At 41.2% G+C, this 15,483-nt stretch overlaps 1 protein-coding gene across 5 annotated transcripts in view; it reads right to left on the bottom strand.

Moving 5' to 3' along the window:
• The window catches only part of FGGY (FGGY carbohydrate kinase domain containing), a 290,561-nt gene that overhangs the window by 113,806 nt on the left and 161,272 nt on the right, over window positions 1-15,483 (bottom strand). For 3 of the 5 annotated variants that reach the window (XM_077182576.1, XM_077182579.1, XM_077182575.1), the window contains 3 exons: window positions 11,943-12,155; window positions 9,970-10,081; window positions 8,028-8,179 (listed from right to left, as the gene is read on the bottom strand). In XM_077182576.1, the coding sequence (XP_077038691.1) occupies window positions 8,028-8,179; window positions 9,970-10,081; window positions 11,943-12,143 (465 nt within the window). In that variant the 5' untranslated portion in view covers window positions 12,144-12,155. Of the gene's footprint in view, window positions 1-8,027; window positions 8,180-9,969; window positions 10,082-11,942; window positions 12,156-12,254; window positions 12,276-15,483 lie in introns of those variants that run through there. The other 2 variants (XM_077182577.1, XM_077182578.1) reach the window with 2 other exon arrangements.

Here is a 15,483-nt window from a genome sequence, read left to right as displayed (position 1 = left end):
GCAGGGGGTTGGAATGAGATGGGCTTTAAGGTCCCTTCCAACCCAAATCTTCCTGTGATTCTATGATTCTGTAACATAATTCTGACATTCTGTGATATCAAACCACAATCTTACAAGATTAAGAAGATTACCCCAGAATTTGCTGAAATGGAATTGATGAATTCAAGAAACTTATAAGGTACGACTGGGTAAATACAAAAAAAGCAAAATTTTGTTTCGTTTTGGGTCATACCAAGAATCTGTCCTAAAACTTCTTGAGTTTGGATCTCAAAAAGGTTCTAAAACCTACTGGGTTTCTATTGAGTTCAAAAAAAGAAATGCTCTGATTACAACTTTTTAACATAAAACACACAGCCTTTGGATGTCTGCTCCTGACCACTCAGGTTTAGCTCACCTCCCAGACATATGTGCTCGCTACTCACATCAAATTTAACTTCCTATATGAATGCCAAGGTGCTCCACAGTTTAGCCCAAAGATCATTCAGCCTGATTATTTTGATAATAAAAGCCATTATGTGTTGTTAACACACCTGAGAACCTACAAGAAGCAAAAGGAGTAGTCTGGTTGTTACTTTAATCAGAAAATAAACTGGATTAAGAATAACTGTCCTCTTCAAATAAATCTGTTTCATCAAATACTCCTTGGATCCTTATTCTATTACTTCAAGAATTCCCAAAAGCCACATGTTAGTGACATTCAAAATGCTTTGTTTCATGAACATCCAAATGATTCATTTTTTGCCATCTTGATGCTGTGTCATCACTAATTAGTACAGACAAAAAAAAATCATAGCACGCCCTGATGCTTTTTCCAAACAAATTTAAAGTCTCCATGTTTTCAACACTCACTGAAGTTAATTCAAATTTATTTTCACCCAGTCAGGAGTCTGTGACCACATTAAAAGGATTGTGGAAAAGATCCAGGAACGTTCCCAATGCTGTATTCACATCCTGCAACTCACCCTCCAAACTTACTCGCAAAGGAACTCACAATCTTTCTGCTTTCCAGAGGCACTTATGGGGTGCCCTTTCTTCATCTCTCTCTGATTGCTTTGGGCTGCTTTAACAGCTACGCCTCCACAGAATAACATTTTGACATTGTTATAGGTAATCCCAAATACTTGGGCTCAAAGACTTTAAGAATTATGTAGTGCAATGTACTTTAGTCTTCCTAGGTAAGAAGGGAAAATGAGGGGTTTCTTAATGGGACTGAAGATACATACATCTTTATCTAAATTACAGAAAACAAATGCACATTGTGTGAAAGGAAGAAAGGGAATTATGCGCACACTCACAGGGATCTAAAAACTCATGTCCCATGCCCTGCTCCAACTCAAAGCAAGGATTTACAACTTGGATCTCCCACACTTCACACTGGATGCCAAGCCATGTGATAGAGCTATTCCAGACACCCAAGATAGGCCATGAGCACAAATTCCATCCTTGCCAGAGCCATGGCTGCAAACTGATCAATTCTGACACAACATGCACTCCAACTGGTAAAAGATTAACTGGCTGAATTATCAGAGTCAGGAACTAGGACAGGGGGAGAGGAGGGGCTTGGAAAATAAACTCTTGGAGTAAGGCTGCTGCTGAAGGGGGAGAAAACTGCCTGCAGCGCCTAGACACTGGTGCAGGCATCCTTAAATCCCTGAGGCATCCTGGGCATGGCACCACAGGCAGGCAAGGACCAGAGCCCAGGCCAGAAAGGGCTACAGAGGGACAGAGCAGACATGTGGAATCACAGCTGGAGAAGCTGGAACAAGGCAGGGAGGACAGTGTGTGCCTGCTGGGAGCCTTGTCCCATTGCAGAAGAGAGGAGGGTACAGCCCAAGCAGGACATGCTCTGAGGTGCAGGTGCTTCAAATGTGCCATCTGTGAGTGCTGTTTCTAAATGGCACTTCTGCCTGATCAGCAACTGCAGCTAAAAACCAGATTGAGTCTGAAGTACAACTTATGCATGTGTGTCTGCACTGTGTATGGATTGTGATAACACAGAGTGTTGAAACATTTATAAACAATTCTAAACAAGAGTTCAGTTCCAAACTCAACAGCCTGGAGTCATTCTCATTTAACACAGAATTTATTATTCATTTTAATGGAAAAATATTCAGTCACATTCAGCAAGACAAAAAGCCAGCTGCAAGGGCAGCAAGCAGTGAAGAAGACATGCACCAGCAAAGGAGCTGCTGCCAAGCTAATGCCACTACAGGCACTATCCTTCCCCCCACTGCCAGAGAAAGAGAGGTTTTAATTGTTTCTGCAAATGATCCCAACTGCTAGCTGCAAGTCATGGGTGTGCAGAAGGAAGAAGGGTGATGGATCAAACAGCAGCTCTAACTGAGGATGTGAACTGTAACATACAGGAAGATCACTGACTGTCAGAAAAAAAACCTACTCACCAACTATTGATTTTAGCTATTAATGGCAGAGCAATGATATGCTAAACAGTCACTCCATGGTTTGGGATTTTTTTCCTAAAGGGAGGCTCTTCTTCACTCTTAAACATGAAATTAAGAGCAGAGTTGTGAAAACAGAATATAGAAGACTACACTTCATTTGGAGGCAGTTAGCAAGCAAATACCTGCCTCCAGTCCAACATCCCCCACCCACCTAAAAAAAACAATGAAGTTCAGCATCTCTGATTTAGCAGGACTAGTAGTTTTTAGAAATAGCTGGTATATAATGTCATTAGTATGAGGAAAACATAACATGCATCCTTTCGTTTTGGCACAAGCTACAAGAACATTTTCAGCCAGAAATTAGTAAACAACATTTTTTTCTTCTGCTATCTCTAGGGAAAAAAAATACTAACAGGCTAATTCTGTAGCTGGGCAACCCTTCCCTGCAGCTCTTGCATTGCTGTGTTTGAGATGTTTTCTCACTGCTCTAACACTGGTTTGCCACAGCATCAATATATGTACAGTTGTCTTGTACTGACAAAATCCTGCAGCAAAATAATTCCCAAGTGAAGGAGTAATGTACTCACATTTTCAGCTCATATGCTGGCATCTGCCTCCCAGAACTACCTACACACTCAGTCAGGCAGTGAACATCCAATTTTTTTAGCAAAGTAACCAAAATTACAGAACCCACTTAATAAACTGCACAAAAACATACTGGCAACTACAGAAGTAAAAAACTATTGCAAAAATGTTTTGTAAGAAAATTGTAAATCTAAGGAAATAACAGCAAAAGGAGTGCATTTAATTGGCTATTTAAAAAGAACCAGTAACCAGGAATTGCTTTCCTTTTTAGTGAAGGTTATATTCAACTTTACTTTAGTGGCTTCAGGAAGACTTTGTCAGAACCATCTTTCAGCTAGTTGCTAAATATTTGTCAAAGGATTCTTTGTTCCACCTTCATTTACAGTTGATGTTCTCAATTCATGTGACCACATGTCAAAAGTCAAACATGGCTGCACCCACAGAAGCCAGCTTTATAAAAAACCATGTATTTGTTTGGTTTTGCATTTAACACTGGACTCTATCACCACACATGACCCACACAGGCAAAAAAATACAATGCTGCTCCTACATGAGCCACAGATGTGCACACTTTAACCAGAGTGCCCCACAGGCCTCACAGTAGCTGCATTCAGCTGATCATTTACTGCCAACAGCTGTGCCCAGCACACAAACTCCACTTGCAGGGATGGCTTTGCCATAGGAACACCTATCTGCAATCACAAGCATCAAGACCAACCAATTAATTTCATGGATGATAACTAAGAGGTGCCAGAGGGTAGAATGATTCAGCCCAAATCAAGCTGGACTGAATGTAAGCAAATACAAATCAAAGAGAAGACCTCAAAAAGCCTATTATGGCCTTAAAAATTTAGGATTTTAATTCAAACTCAAAATGGAATGGAGATGAAGAGCTGGAAGAAGAGAATACACCCTGAAGCCTCCAGTCACATCTCTATGTTCTGTAGGGAAATGAAATGTTAAAGAGAAAACATTATATGGAAAAGAAAGTCAAAAAGAAGCAGATCAGAGTAACTTGTGACTTGAAAGAAAACCTGCAGCAATCCTCCACAAATAAATACAAGGGGAGAGGAAGAAGAAAGCCACAAGAGATAAGGACCAGTATCTACTTCTTGTACAGTGGTGTCAGCTCATTCCTCTCACTGAGTGAGGTCATCTGCAGCTTCAGTTCCAGGAACAAGGTGATGGAAATGGAAAAGCACAGTTAGGTCATTATTGAATCCCAAACTGGTTTGGGTTGGAAGGGATCTTAAAGCTCACCCAGTTCCACTCCCTACCATGGGCAGGGGCACCTTCCACTGTCCCAGGCTGCTCCAAGCCCCTCCTGGCCTTGGACATTTTCAGGGATGGGGCAGCCACAGCTTCTCTGGGCAACCTGTGCCACAGCCTCACCACCTTCACAGGGAAGAATTCCTTCCCATCTAACCCTGCCCTCTGTGAGTGTGAAACCATTCCCCCTTGTGCTGTCACTCCAGACCTTTGTCCAAAGTCCCTCTCCAACTGCCTTGTAAGTCACCCTCGTCCTTTCCCCCTTCTCCTTCCTCCTCATTACTTCCAACCAATTCACAGTAAATTTGCAAAGTCATATTCTTTAGAAACACTTTTGATTGCTTAGATGAAAATTCTTCAAGCCACAGAAATTCCACTTCTTTCTTTGAGAGACACCCTAATCACTCACAACTTATCAGCACTGCTGGTCAGACCCATGTCAGACCCTTCCTCACAGACATCAGGTTTGCAAACACAGTTGTTAGGAGAACCCAGGGCAAAACATGGGACAGGCGTTTCTCCTAAAGTGGCCTTCCAGACCCAGGTCAGCACCATGGAAAGGGAGAGGGAGGATTTGGTAACAATGTACACAAAATTAACTTCTAAGTGTAACAGCACACCAACCATCATTTAGTATCAGCACTTTAAATAACTTCCTTCCAAAAGTGCACCTAGTAATCTCCTAAATTTATCTTTTATTTATTTTATCTTTATTATTTAACTTCTATTTCATTATTTCACTTCAGACATAAAGCAGTACTTTTCCCCACTGCACTCTCTCTGCAAAACCCAGATGAATGCAAGCAGCTGTGGAAAGTGCACAGCTCCAATCCCAGGCAAAGATGTACAGAGGGAAAACAGCAAAAACATTTACTAGCAGAAGCATTAAATTCCTGGGGAGTTCAAAATAAGGTCCAGAGAATTCAAAGCAAAAGTCAACACTGATTCTTCATATATTAGGGTGTACAAGCTGACCTGGAGCATGACTGTGCAACATGTCTGGCTTTAGGTTTTGCTCTTTGTTTTCTTTACAAACATCCCTGTGTTGAATGTGTTGCAGCCATGTCAAGCCTTCTGATCAAGAACTTTCCAGAAACATGATGCCAACCAAAGGCTCAAAGTAGCTTCTGGATACACCTTGGTTTAGCCAGTTTTGATTATGGTCAGACACAGGAAAATGTGCCCAATCCACTGTTTTTGTCTTAACTTCCTGGGACACTGTCAGGTATATGACAACATTAGGGAAGAAGACTGAGAAAGGAATAAGGAAGGAAAGGGAAAAGAAAAACCCATCTCACTGCACTCAATAGTCAAGAAAGCTGGTGAGACCAAAGCCATGATTACAGACAGGCACAGCATGGGGAACACTGTAAAACTTTCCCAGGCAGTAATCAGATCAAACCAGGTACAGTGCACTCATTTTCTGAACACCAGTTAGCATAATTAGGTAGAAGCATAATGGGAATTTCACTTTCAACTTTGCAAAGCCCTCAGATAGTTGAAAAAGATAGAATAAAATGAAAATGTGTCTTTCTACCTGCTAATCTTGCAATTCACCCATGTGATTTGAAAATTAAGCTTCCTTTTTACCAGCTTTGCATTATCACTAGCTTAAGAGATAATCCTACAGTCAGAATATAAAGTATATTTTCCCTGTGGTGTATGAGCTAGACCAAAATCTCACTCTGCCACTGGGAAATTCACTAAACACAGAAAATAAAGATGATACAGGGAAAACACATTAAATACCATTCTATAAGTATTTTTCCTGACCATATCTGTAATACCCATGTCACAGTTTATTGATATATAAAATACTGATAACAAAGAATATGAAGACACTTAAATAATTTATATTTGTAGCCCAGTTCCAGACAGCCCACTGAGAAACATCAGATGTGCAAACTGCTGTTGTAGGTTTCATCTGAACAACCTGACATTCAAAGTTATTGTAAGGTTTGCCTTTCTTGGCAAAAAGTGAGGACACTTGCATTACATGAGGCTGAGTTTGAGCTGTCAGAGGCCAAAGTGACCCTTTACTGACAGCCCTGATGTCAGGTAAGCCATGGATGCATTACTGTGCCTGGCACTGAAAATAAACTCTCCCTCTGCATCTAATTCCTTTCCATCTCCTACTTTACAAGGAGTACAGAAGCAGTAAAAGCACTCAATCCCTCAGCCCTCCAGAGCTGAAAGGTTTAGCCAAATCTCAGCAGATTACAGCCCACTGCAGAATAACTGTTCCTGCTGCTGAGCAGCTGAGCAGCTGCTGTGGGCACTGAGGTGCCCGAGCTAAGCAGGACAAGCTTAAGCAGTTTAATGGTGAGTCATGGCCAGAGCACTCAGCAGGCAGACACTGAGGTGAAAAACCCTCTCTTAAGGACAATAATCTCCTTAGCTGGTGTGTCAGGAGCTGAAAAGGGACATGTGAACAAGCCCTGCTCTGTACCACCCTTCTGCCAGGAAATCCCTGCTGCTGGCTGGCACCTGGGGTCAGGAGAATCCTGTGTCCCACCCATGGCTCATGGAGGGAACAAGGCCTGCAATGCTCTCCCCTTTACACCACAGCAATCATGCACAGGGCTTGGAGAATCCTGTCAGGAGAATCCTGTGTCCCACCCATGGCTCATGGAGGGAACAAGGCCTGCAATGCTCTCCCCTTTACACCACAGCAATCATGCACAGGGCTTGGAGGTCACAGCAGGCTCACACCTCCACGTGACCACATTTGGTCACCCCATAATTCTGGATTTCCTGAGCAGTCAGGTACTGATATCCCAGACCCTGCAATATAAAAATGCTTTAAATGCAAAGGATTCATTTAATGTTTTTACAGCTTACATTTTATTATTTATAAAATGACTGATGTATGATACTCATAGCTTGAGAAGGGAAGAACTAGTAGATGGATATTCATATTTCATTATCAACATTCATTACCCTCTATTATCATTAATCTGTCAGTACCTGCTTCTACCAGTTAATTCCTTTGACTTTCCCCAATCTGCACCTTGTTACAATCTAATGTCTCATGTCTGTAAGGACAGGAGAATTTGGCTGCTTGAAACTGGCAGCAAGTAATTTACATTTGGGCTTTGTTAAAATGACAGTGAGCATCATTGAGGCCAAATGTAAAAAGCCAGGCTGAAGGAGGTTATAAAAATTTCAAGTGGCAAGTGTCTCTCCTTTTATCTGACAGTTGTTATTAGGAGGCCATACTTCATTGTAACACACCAAATTTAAACCCAGGAGACAGAGGCAGAGGTACACATTACACACAGGGCACCTTCCCTCTACACATGGTTTATTCCTACTGATGGGACAGAACTGAACTGAAGCTGGAAGTGGAGAGTTCCTCTACCAGCAGCCAAGGCCATCATACCCTGCACTACTGGATGCCTCAAAGGCACTCCTCTGGCACTCCAGGCTCCAGCTGGAGTAGGAAACACACCTCCACAACTAAATCCTAGGATACTTCATTTATTATCTGTACCTATACTTGTATGTATATCTAATCTTAGATAAGGAAGGCATATGGAATGTTTCTCTCAGGGAACACTCCACTTCAATAAAATCAAACATATTTCTACAAAACTGAGAGGAAGAACAAACCTTAAAAGGTTTAAATCACAACTTTAGCTGACCTTACTCTGCACACACCTTGGCATTCACCACTAGGACTGAAGGCTTTTGTTTTAGAATCTCATTCTCAGGAATTAACAAGGGCACTAATCAGTAGTAAAACTGCACCAGAGTGTTAAATGTACTCACTTCCTTTATCCAGAGCAATTTAGGAGGCTGCATTTCCACAGACATGGCTCCCCCTACGTAGCTCAGAACCCTGTGCTGGGTGGCATTGATGCGCTTGACTTGGCTGGCTGCACGATGGTCCATCCACATGATCACATTCCTATGGCTCTGTCCTTGGGGAGAAACAGGAAAAGAGTTCTCTTAGCTCAGTTTAAACCCCAGCTCAGCACTGTGAGTGACTCGGCTCTAAACTGCTTCACACTTTCACTTCTACACTGAAAACTCAAATTCTACTTGTGTTAATAATTCACAGTGGATATCTAAATATAAAATTTTAGCCCTCTGACCCAACTTCAGCACATGTTGAGCACTGAGAATGCTGACTGAAACCAATCAAGGCTTGTGAGCATCCAAGAACTGTGAAACACCATGTTCTCTTGTATTTCATTCAAAGAACCCAAACTTCCTGACAAAGTTCACATATTTAGTTAAAAATATAAAGGAACATTCTGGTGACCAAAAACCAAAAATGTGACAAAATCTGAACAATTATGTTGTAAATTGAAATTAATTCAATCAGCTACAGGAATTCTCTCTCCTCTTCTATGGTTATGAGAAGAACCACCCTAATTCCTTTCCAAAATACTGTTTCAAAGGGGATAATTTGCTGAAATGCTTTTATTTTGGATGTGCAAGGAAAAAGCATTTGGCAAGTCTGCAGCACACACAAATGAGAACAAGAAGCAAAGAACATTTTATCCAAATTAACCTCCAGAGGACCTGCCAGAGAGAGGGAACAGTAATCCAGGTGACAATGCAGATTCCTCTCTGGCTAAGTACACTGCACACTCCACAGCACAGCCACTCAAGCATCATCTTCAAAACATAGTGCACCACAAGGCAGAAGTGTGAGGCACATCAATATTTCTAAAATGGATTGAAATACAGATCAGAACTGTGAAACTGCCTGAAACACCACCACTGCAAGGCTCTTCACAGCATTACAGTATTGAGAGAATTCTTGTCTTGTTGTTTAGCACCACCACTGTGTAAACTCAAAGTTCTTGGGAATATCAGAGCACAGAAAATGAGAATGAATTTGACTCATTAGACCCAAAATAGCCTCAGACATCATTAGGCATTGAATAGATTGTAAGAGACTCTCAAACTGAAAAATAAATAATCTGATCTAAATTTAGAAAAGGACATTTTGGGGGCAAAGCTGGGTTTTGAGAAGGATAGAAGCAGATGACAAACACATCTGAGAACAGAAAGGGAACATATACAGAATTATGATTATGTCTCAGTAACTACTGATATAGCACACACCTAATTTTCCGTGGGATTCACTGGGTAAAAGAAATGCAGCACAGACTTCTTGGGAGTCTTCTGAATCATCTACCCAAAAACTAGTAAGACCCCCCAGATTTTTAGAAAAAGGTCACAGACTGTTTCTGAAGTTTAGTGCTGTCCTAGATGAAGACAGAACACCAATGTAATAAATACACAAACTGAACTTCTTGCCTGCAGCTCCATGGCAGAGCAAGCAGCTAGACCACACTAACACTAACATTTTTAACATTCATTTAGCCAGTGTGGATGGGCATTTATACACACTATAAAAACCATGATCAGTACAGTCTGAAGGAGAAGAAAACATGCCGAAAAGAAAAATGAGTGTAGATTTTCCTAAGAAGCAATTTCTCAGAGCCAAGAGGAATGAATGTGATCTTAGGATGCCAAATATTTAACCAAACAGCAAGTAACTCTCATCTCAGATTTAATTTTGCAGTAAAATTAAAACAGAAAAACCAGGGGGGAAAATCCTCTTATAAAAAAGAGTTGGTGTCATCTGCATCTCCAAGAGTCAGCCCCACCACTTGGCATTTGGAGGACATGGGAAGTTCCCTCCCACCAGTGGTAAAACTCACACAGTAACACCACGTTCTGTGTGCAGCCCCACCTTCAGAGTTGACTGCCAAAGGCTGGAACTGTTTATCCACCACAACAAGGGAACAGGTAGCATCAAACCCAAGCCCTCGGATCTGGCTGGCATCCACTCCACGGACAACTTCCTGAAAATACACAGAACACACAGAAACACAAATATATCCATGCATGTGCAAGTGCCATGTGAACTAGGGAGTACACAAAATGAGTTACAAGTTAGCTCAAACGCTGAAATTTCCTAAATTCAGTGTTCTTTAAAACTTCCAATCAAATTACATCAAATTACCAGAAATTCTTTGTGTCTCAAATCCTAACTCAGAGGCCTTTATCCACAGTCCTGGATAAAAGCAGGGAGCACAAAAATATCAGTAAATAAAGGTAGCAGAAAAGCTGCAGTGTTAATTTTCTCTCTTTTCTAAAGCTCGGAGCTGAGCTGGGTGTGAAACATAGACCAGGACTAGGACCAAGTGTTTCCATCAGTTACTTCACTGACTTCCTGCCTGTGGAAGGAACAATCTTCCAGAATTGCTTTGGTAATATTGTGTTTGTCTTGCAATACTGAAGGGTCCCAAAACTAAAGTTGGTCAAAACCTGTAGCCATGATAATACCTCTGCAATGCACACCTTTACTCAGCTACCAAGAGTGTGAATAGCACACTTTTTGGAAGGTTTTCAAAAAAAAGAAAAAACCAAACCATTGCCCCAAAATGCCTGAACTTCATGGCTTCCAGCAGCCCTGGAAAAAAAAAAAAACACAACATCCACAAGGATTAAGTGCCAAATGAGGTTGCAAGACACCTAAAATGTAGTATGGTAATAAATTGCCACTTCTCAGCAACAATAAAAATATCATTATTTTAATTAGTACTATAAGGAAAGACTTTCAGTAGACTTGCACAGTGCCAGTCTCTTATTGGCTCTGTAAAACTGCAGTTTCTGAGACCATTTTGTTGCTTAAATATAAGAGATTGCATTTAAAGAGGTCAAGAGCAAGAACAAAGCCACTCAGACAGAGAAAAATCAAATAAGCAGAGGAAGACTTGCTCTGCTTTAATGTCAAGCTGTTCTTCCCTATCATTCCTGTCACTCCCTTCTTTTCCTTCTATCCACTCACCTCCCCTTCTCCATCTCAGGGCATTTCTGCAGAGCCAAGCTCATTAATGTTTGAAAAGGCTGATCAATAACAAGACAATGGGTGAACAGTCCATCTGCAAATTACCAAGCTTATCATGAATATTTAAAAAGCCAACCTTAGAACATGCAGCAGGCAGGGGCTGTAGTGAGGAGGATGAAATTGGCCTCTGTGTGCACTGCAAGCAAGGTCTCTAATTTACCTTTATCTCCAGCATGTACAGGCAGAGCCCTGGATCAGAGGGTACAAATTTTCCCCTATTGTAAAGTCTATTTCAATCTGGTTTTATGCCTGATACTATCCACTGACATTGATTATTTATTTTGGTCTTATAATACTGGATCCTCTTATAATGGGGATAACAAGTGTTACTTTAGGGGCCATCCACAAACCAGATTACAATCTCTCTACAATAAATTCTCCTTTATGATTCCAGAGCAGCCCAATGCACATCTCTAGATATATGCACTGCCAGGTTCTGAGCAACCTTGACTCCTCCAAGAACTGTCTCGTGGGTAGAACACACACCAGCTAAACAAAGCTCACAGATGTGAGACCTGAAGGCAGTGGCTAAATCCTCCCTCTGCAGTAACAGCACAAAGAAAGGTCTTTCATCCTATTTGCAGCTGTAGCATGAGGCTTTTTTCACTCTGGCCTTCAACTCCTCACCAGTAAAACAGACATTTGTGAGGCTGCATCAGCCTCAAGGTGCTTTCAATGCAAAGGGTGGACACAAGTCACACAGCATGAACAGACATGAGTGGAAGTGACAGGCACGGGGACTGCAGGACCATGAACATTCAAAATTTCCAGAGCCACCTGCAACACAAATCCTTCATTTTGCCCTTGCCCACCTTTGTGACAGAGCAGCAGGCAGCCCAGATGTCTGCAGAGGATTGCTCATAGTGGTCTGGCTGGGGCTCCCAAACCTGGATGGGTTGCTCTGCGTGTGCCACCACCATCCCAAAGCCGTCCACCAGTGCCGCACGGACGCTGGCTGAGCCCACGTCAACTCCAACGTAGTATTTCACTGCACTCTGCTTCTCACTGGGCATTTTTAATAAAACCTGTTGAAGGAAAAGGAAAAAAAGGGGTTAAAAGCAGATAAAATGATTGATGGAAAAAGTGCCAAGAGCTGCTGCCTCCCATCAAGCCGAACATCCCACCTGTGGTGTGATGCAGATAATTATAAAGTAACTACATGACAACTGGTTACATGTTACCCAGAGGAAAAAAAAATGAATAACTAAAGTTAAGTTTCCAAGAGTTCTCCACCATCAATTCACACCACTTTTAAGACTCAGAAAATAATTTTCTGAAAATGTGTTGAGCCATGAGAGCATGGTGTGAAAACTCTGCCTACTCTGACATCCTACAAGTACAAAGTGAGGTTAACTTAATTGATTTAATTATTCACAATGAGTTGCTTATTTCACTACATTAAGTTTAACTATTTGACATTTAATACAGTGACAAATTCACTGTTCTTAATTTCTCACGGTTTGTTCTTAATTAATAGTTAACATTTACATTTTAATCAAGCTGTGAGAATGCTAAGTAAGAGCTGATAGAAATATTTGAAACGTCAGACAAGTACCCTGTTTAGTGCTTGTATGAACCTTTTACATCTCTGAAACACATGAAACTCAGCTGACACACAGCTTCTGATATTCAGAAAATAAATGGATAAATTGGCATTTAAAACATGTGGTATTTACAGAGCATCAAAATGGCTCTACTTAAAACCAGCCCACTTCTCCTAAAGAAGTGACCTAATAATATCTGGATATGGCAGATGGGGTGGTTAGAGGGAGGAATATAAGCAAAGAGGAAAGATTTGGAAAGTCCTGATTAATAGAATATGATTAATCACATTCCAAATTAATATTTTTTTCTTTTTTTTTTTAATAATAACATTGAGTACAGGTCAAGATCTACTGGCATAATGTAGGTGTCTTTCACATCCATGGCTGTCTTGTAACCACTGCTGCTGATAGGTATCACAAATCTACAATCATTGAGGGTTAGAGGCAGCCGGTGAAATAGAGAAGAAAACAAGGAGCCCTCAGTCTCAGAAAATTCCAACTTTGGATAATAATTAATTAGGACAAAGTTTCATTTGCACTTAAAATCGCATAACACCTCAGCTGAAGAAATCAACTGAGGCTTCCCTTCCTCCCACCCTTTCAACAGCTCATGGAAATGTGGTCAGTCAGTGGAGGTCTGCTATCACACAATCATTCTTCCCTTTTCAATCTGGCACTTCATGCCCAGACCCCACTGCTGGGTCCAGGGCCCATGGTTTTGTTCTTTGCTTGGCCAGTACAAGGGAGTTCTGTCCCTGGTACAGACCAAAGCTGTCACCACACCACGTTCTGCTCACACCCTGCAGGGTCACCGGAGTAGCTGCACAGATCACCAGCTTGTAATAATGTCAGAAAGTAGAAAACCTCCAAGCTATAGAGCATATTGTGGTCCTGCTGGAAATCCTGGCTGCTGCCTCCCAGCATGCTGGTTCTGCCCAGCAGATTAGGTGCAACTCACACTAATCTCCTTAAGCAAGGTCATGTGTCCAAGTGATGAGCAATCAGCTAAAAATAATGGTGTGCCATGAGTCTAACACCTAGGAATATTGGCAAGAAGGCCTGCTTTATTTTCTTGGCCCTGGCTCTGTGACCTGGTCAGAGGAACAAAAGCCAATCCCTCTGCCAGAGAAGACAACTCTGCTGCTAGGGGTGATTAATATGCATCTGTCACCTGGGGGGTGACAGCACTCAGCTTCTCCCCCTTAGCCCTCAGCTGGAAAAGCAGTTTTAAGACATTCTTTTCAACATGGTATTTACTTCTTAATTTTGTACTTCACCTCCCCAAAGCTCTAAAGGCTGGCTGCAGGTGCTGCAAGTTCCTTGTGAGAAATTTTACTACAAAGGCATTGCATAATACTGTTCCTGACACTATCTCACAAATTTCCCTATTTTTCCCCTATTTCGGCTCTGCCTTTAGCTGCTGACTCATAAAAAGTTGAGAATAAACCACAAGCTGCAAAACATATTCTTTTTTTTTAAACATAGGCAAATCCTTCTTACTTGCTCTTCACTAAATACAAATAGCAAAAGGAGTATTTTATATCCTGCCTCCTGCTCACACACACAATATTACTCCAAATTTCTCTTCCTTGTATGGCAGCCTTGATTTTAGCTCATTAATGTGTTTTTGCTACTTAGAGAACAAGCTTAGCAGATGTTAGAGAATTAAGCTCACAGTACCTCCTACTCAGCACTTGAAATTATGGCTTTGCATTGGATTCTTCCCACAAACATTTGAAACCTGGAACCCAATCTGCCCATGTAATGTTTACTTTCCTTTTTTTTCCTTACTAAGCAACCAGGATGTGCCTGTGTGAGTGACTGGGCAGGAAGCAGAGTTTGTTTATGTGCTTGAGCAGTTCATATCAGCCTTTGCACATCCACCAGTTTATTGCTGTCAATCAGTGGGAACAGGAAAAAGTGACAGTACAAAACCAAGAACCCCAAACTTACTTTAACTGGTCTCTTTCTAAATAAAGCTCACCTAGATTCACAAAGCAGCAAGATTCACTCAATATCTCATTAAAAAAAGGCTAAAAGTAAATATGAATCCTTTTTCAAGAACAGCAAGCACTAAGTTACAGAGGCTTTTCAAAGTAAAGTGTCTCTGCAACAGGATCTGATCTGCTTGCAAAAACATAATTTGATGCCAAGGGTTTTTTTGGAATACCAAACACTTGGTATGCCACCTACTTATCAACCCCATCCACAAAAAGCACTGTCATCTCTAGGTCATAAATGTCAGTAATTATGGACTCTGCCCAAGGGTATTTCTTGAGAACCTAAGAACTCAGCAGAGAAGTTGGTGGAAAATATTTAGCCAAAGTACAGTGATAAGAATTTTAAAAAGGAATGTTGTCATTCTGTTTTGTTTCCAGAAGATTTCTTTGGTACAAAAGGAAGCTCCAAATCAAAGCTGAAGGAACTCTTTAATGGATTTCAGGGGTAACAGAAGGTCCCTGCACAAATTCCCTTGCTTTGGAATTTGAACACCAACATTCATTGCCATGTGAAAATAAAATTGTTGTGCAAATAAAACATTGGTTTGGATTTTTTAATCTGCTGGATTCTTTACTTCTGCAGGCAATAAAATCATGAGGAAAACTGAACCAGAAAAATGACTGAAATAAAATGTCCTTCAAGTCCAGTCAGACAGGTCAGTCAATCAAGCACAATATTCCTAACATGACACCAAAATATTTTATGCATGGATGATGCATGTTCATGGACTCCCAAGGGATGGAAGGCAGTGGAGATAGAACCTTCTAAATCCCTGAAGTATCTAAACCCAGGAAGCCTGGCTCCTTGC

The sequence above is a fragment of the Agelaius phoeniceus genome, chromosome 8, assembly GCF_051311805.1.
Source record: "Agelaius phoeniceus isolate bAgePho1 chromosome 8, bAgePho1.hap1, whole genome shotgun sequence".
NCBI lineage: Eukaryota > Metazoa > Chordata > Aves > Passeriformes > Icteridae > Agelaius > Agelaius phoeniceus.
Note: the sequence above shows the minus strand (reverse complement) of the source record. Positions and strands in the feature narration are given on the sequence as shown.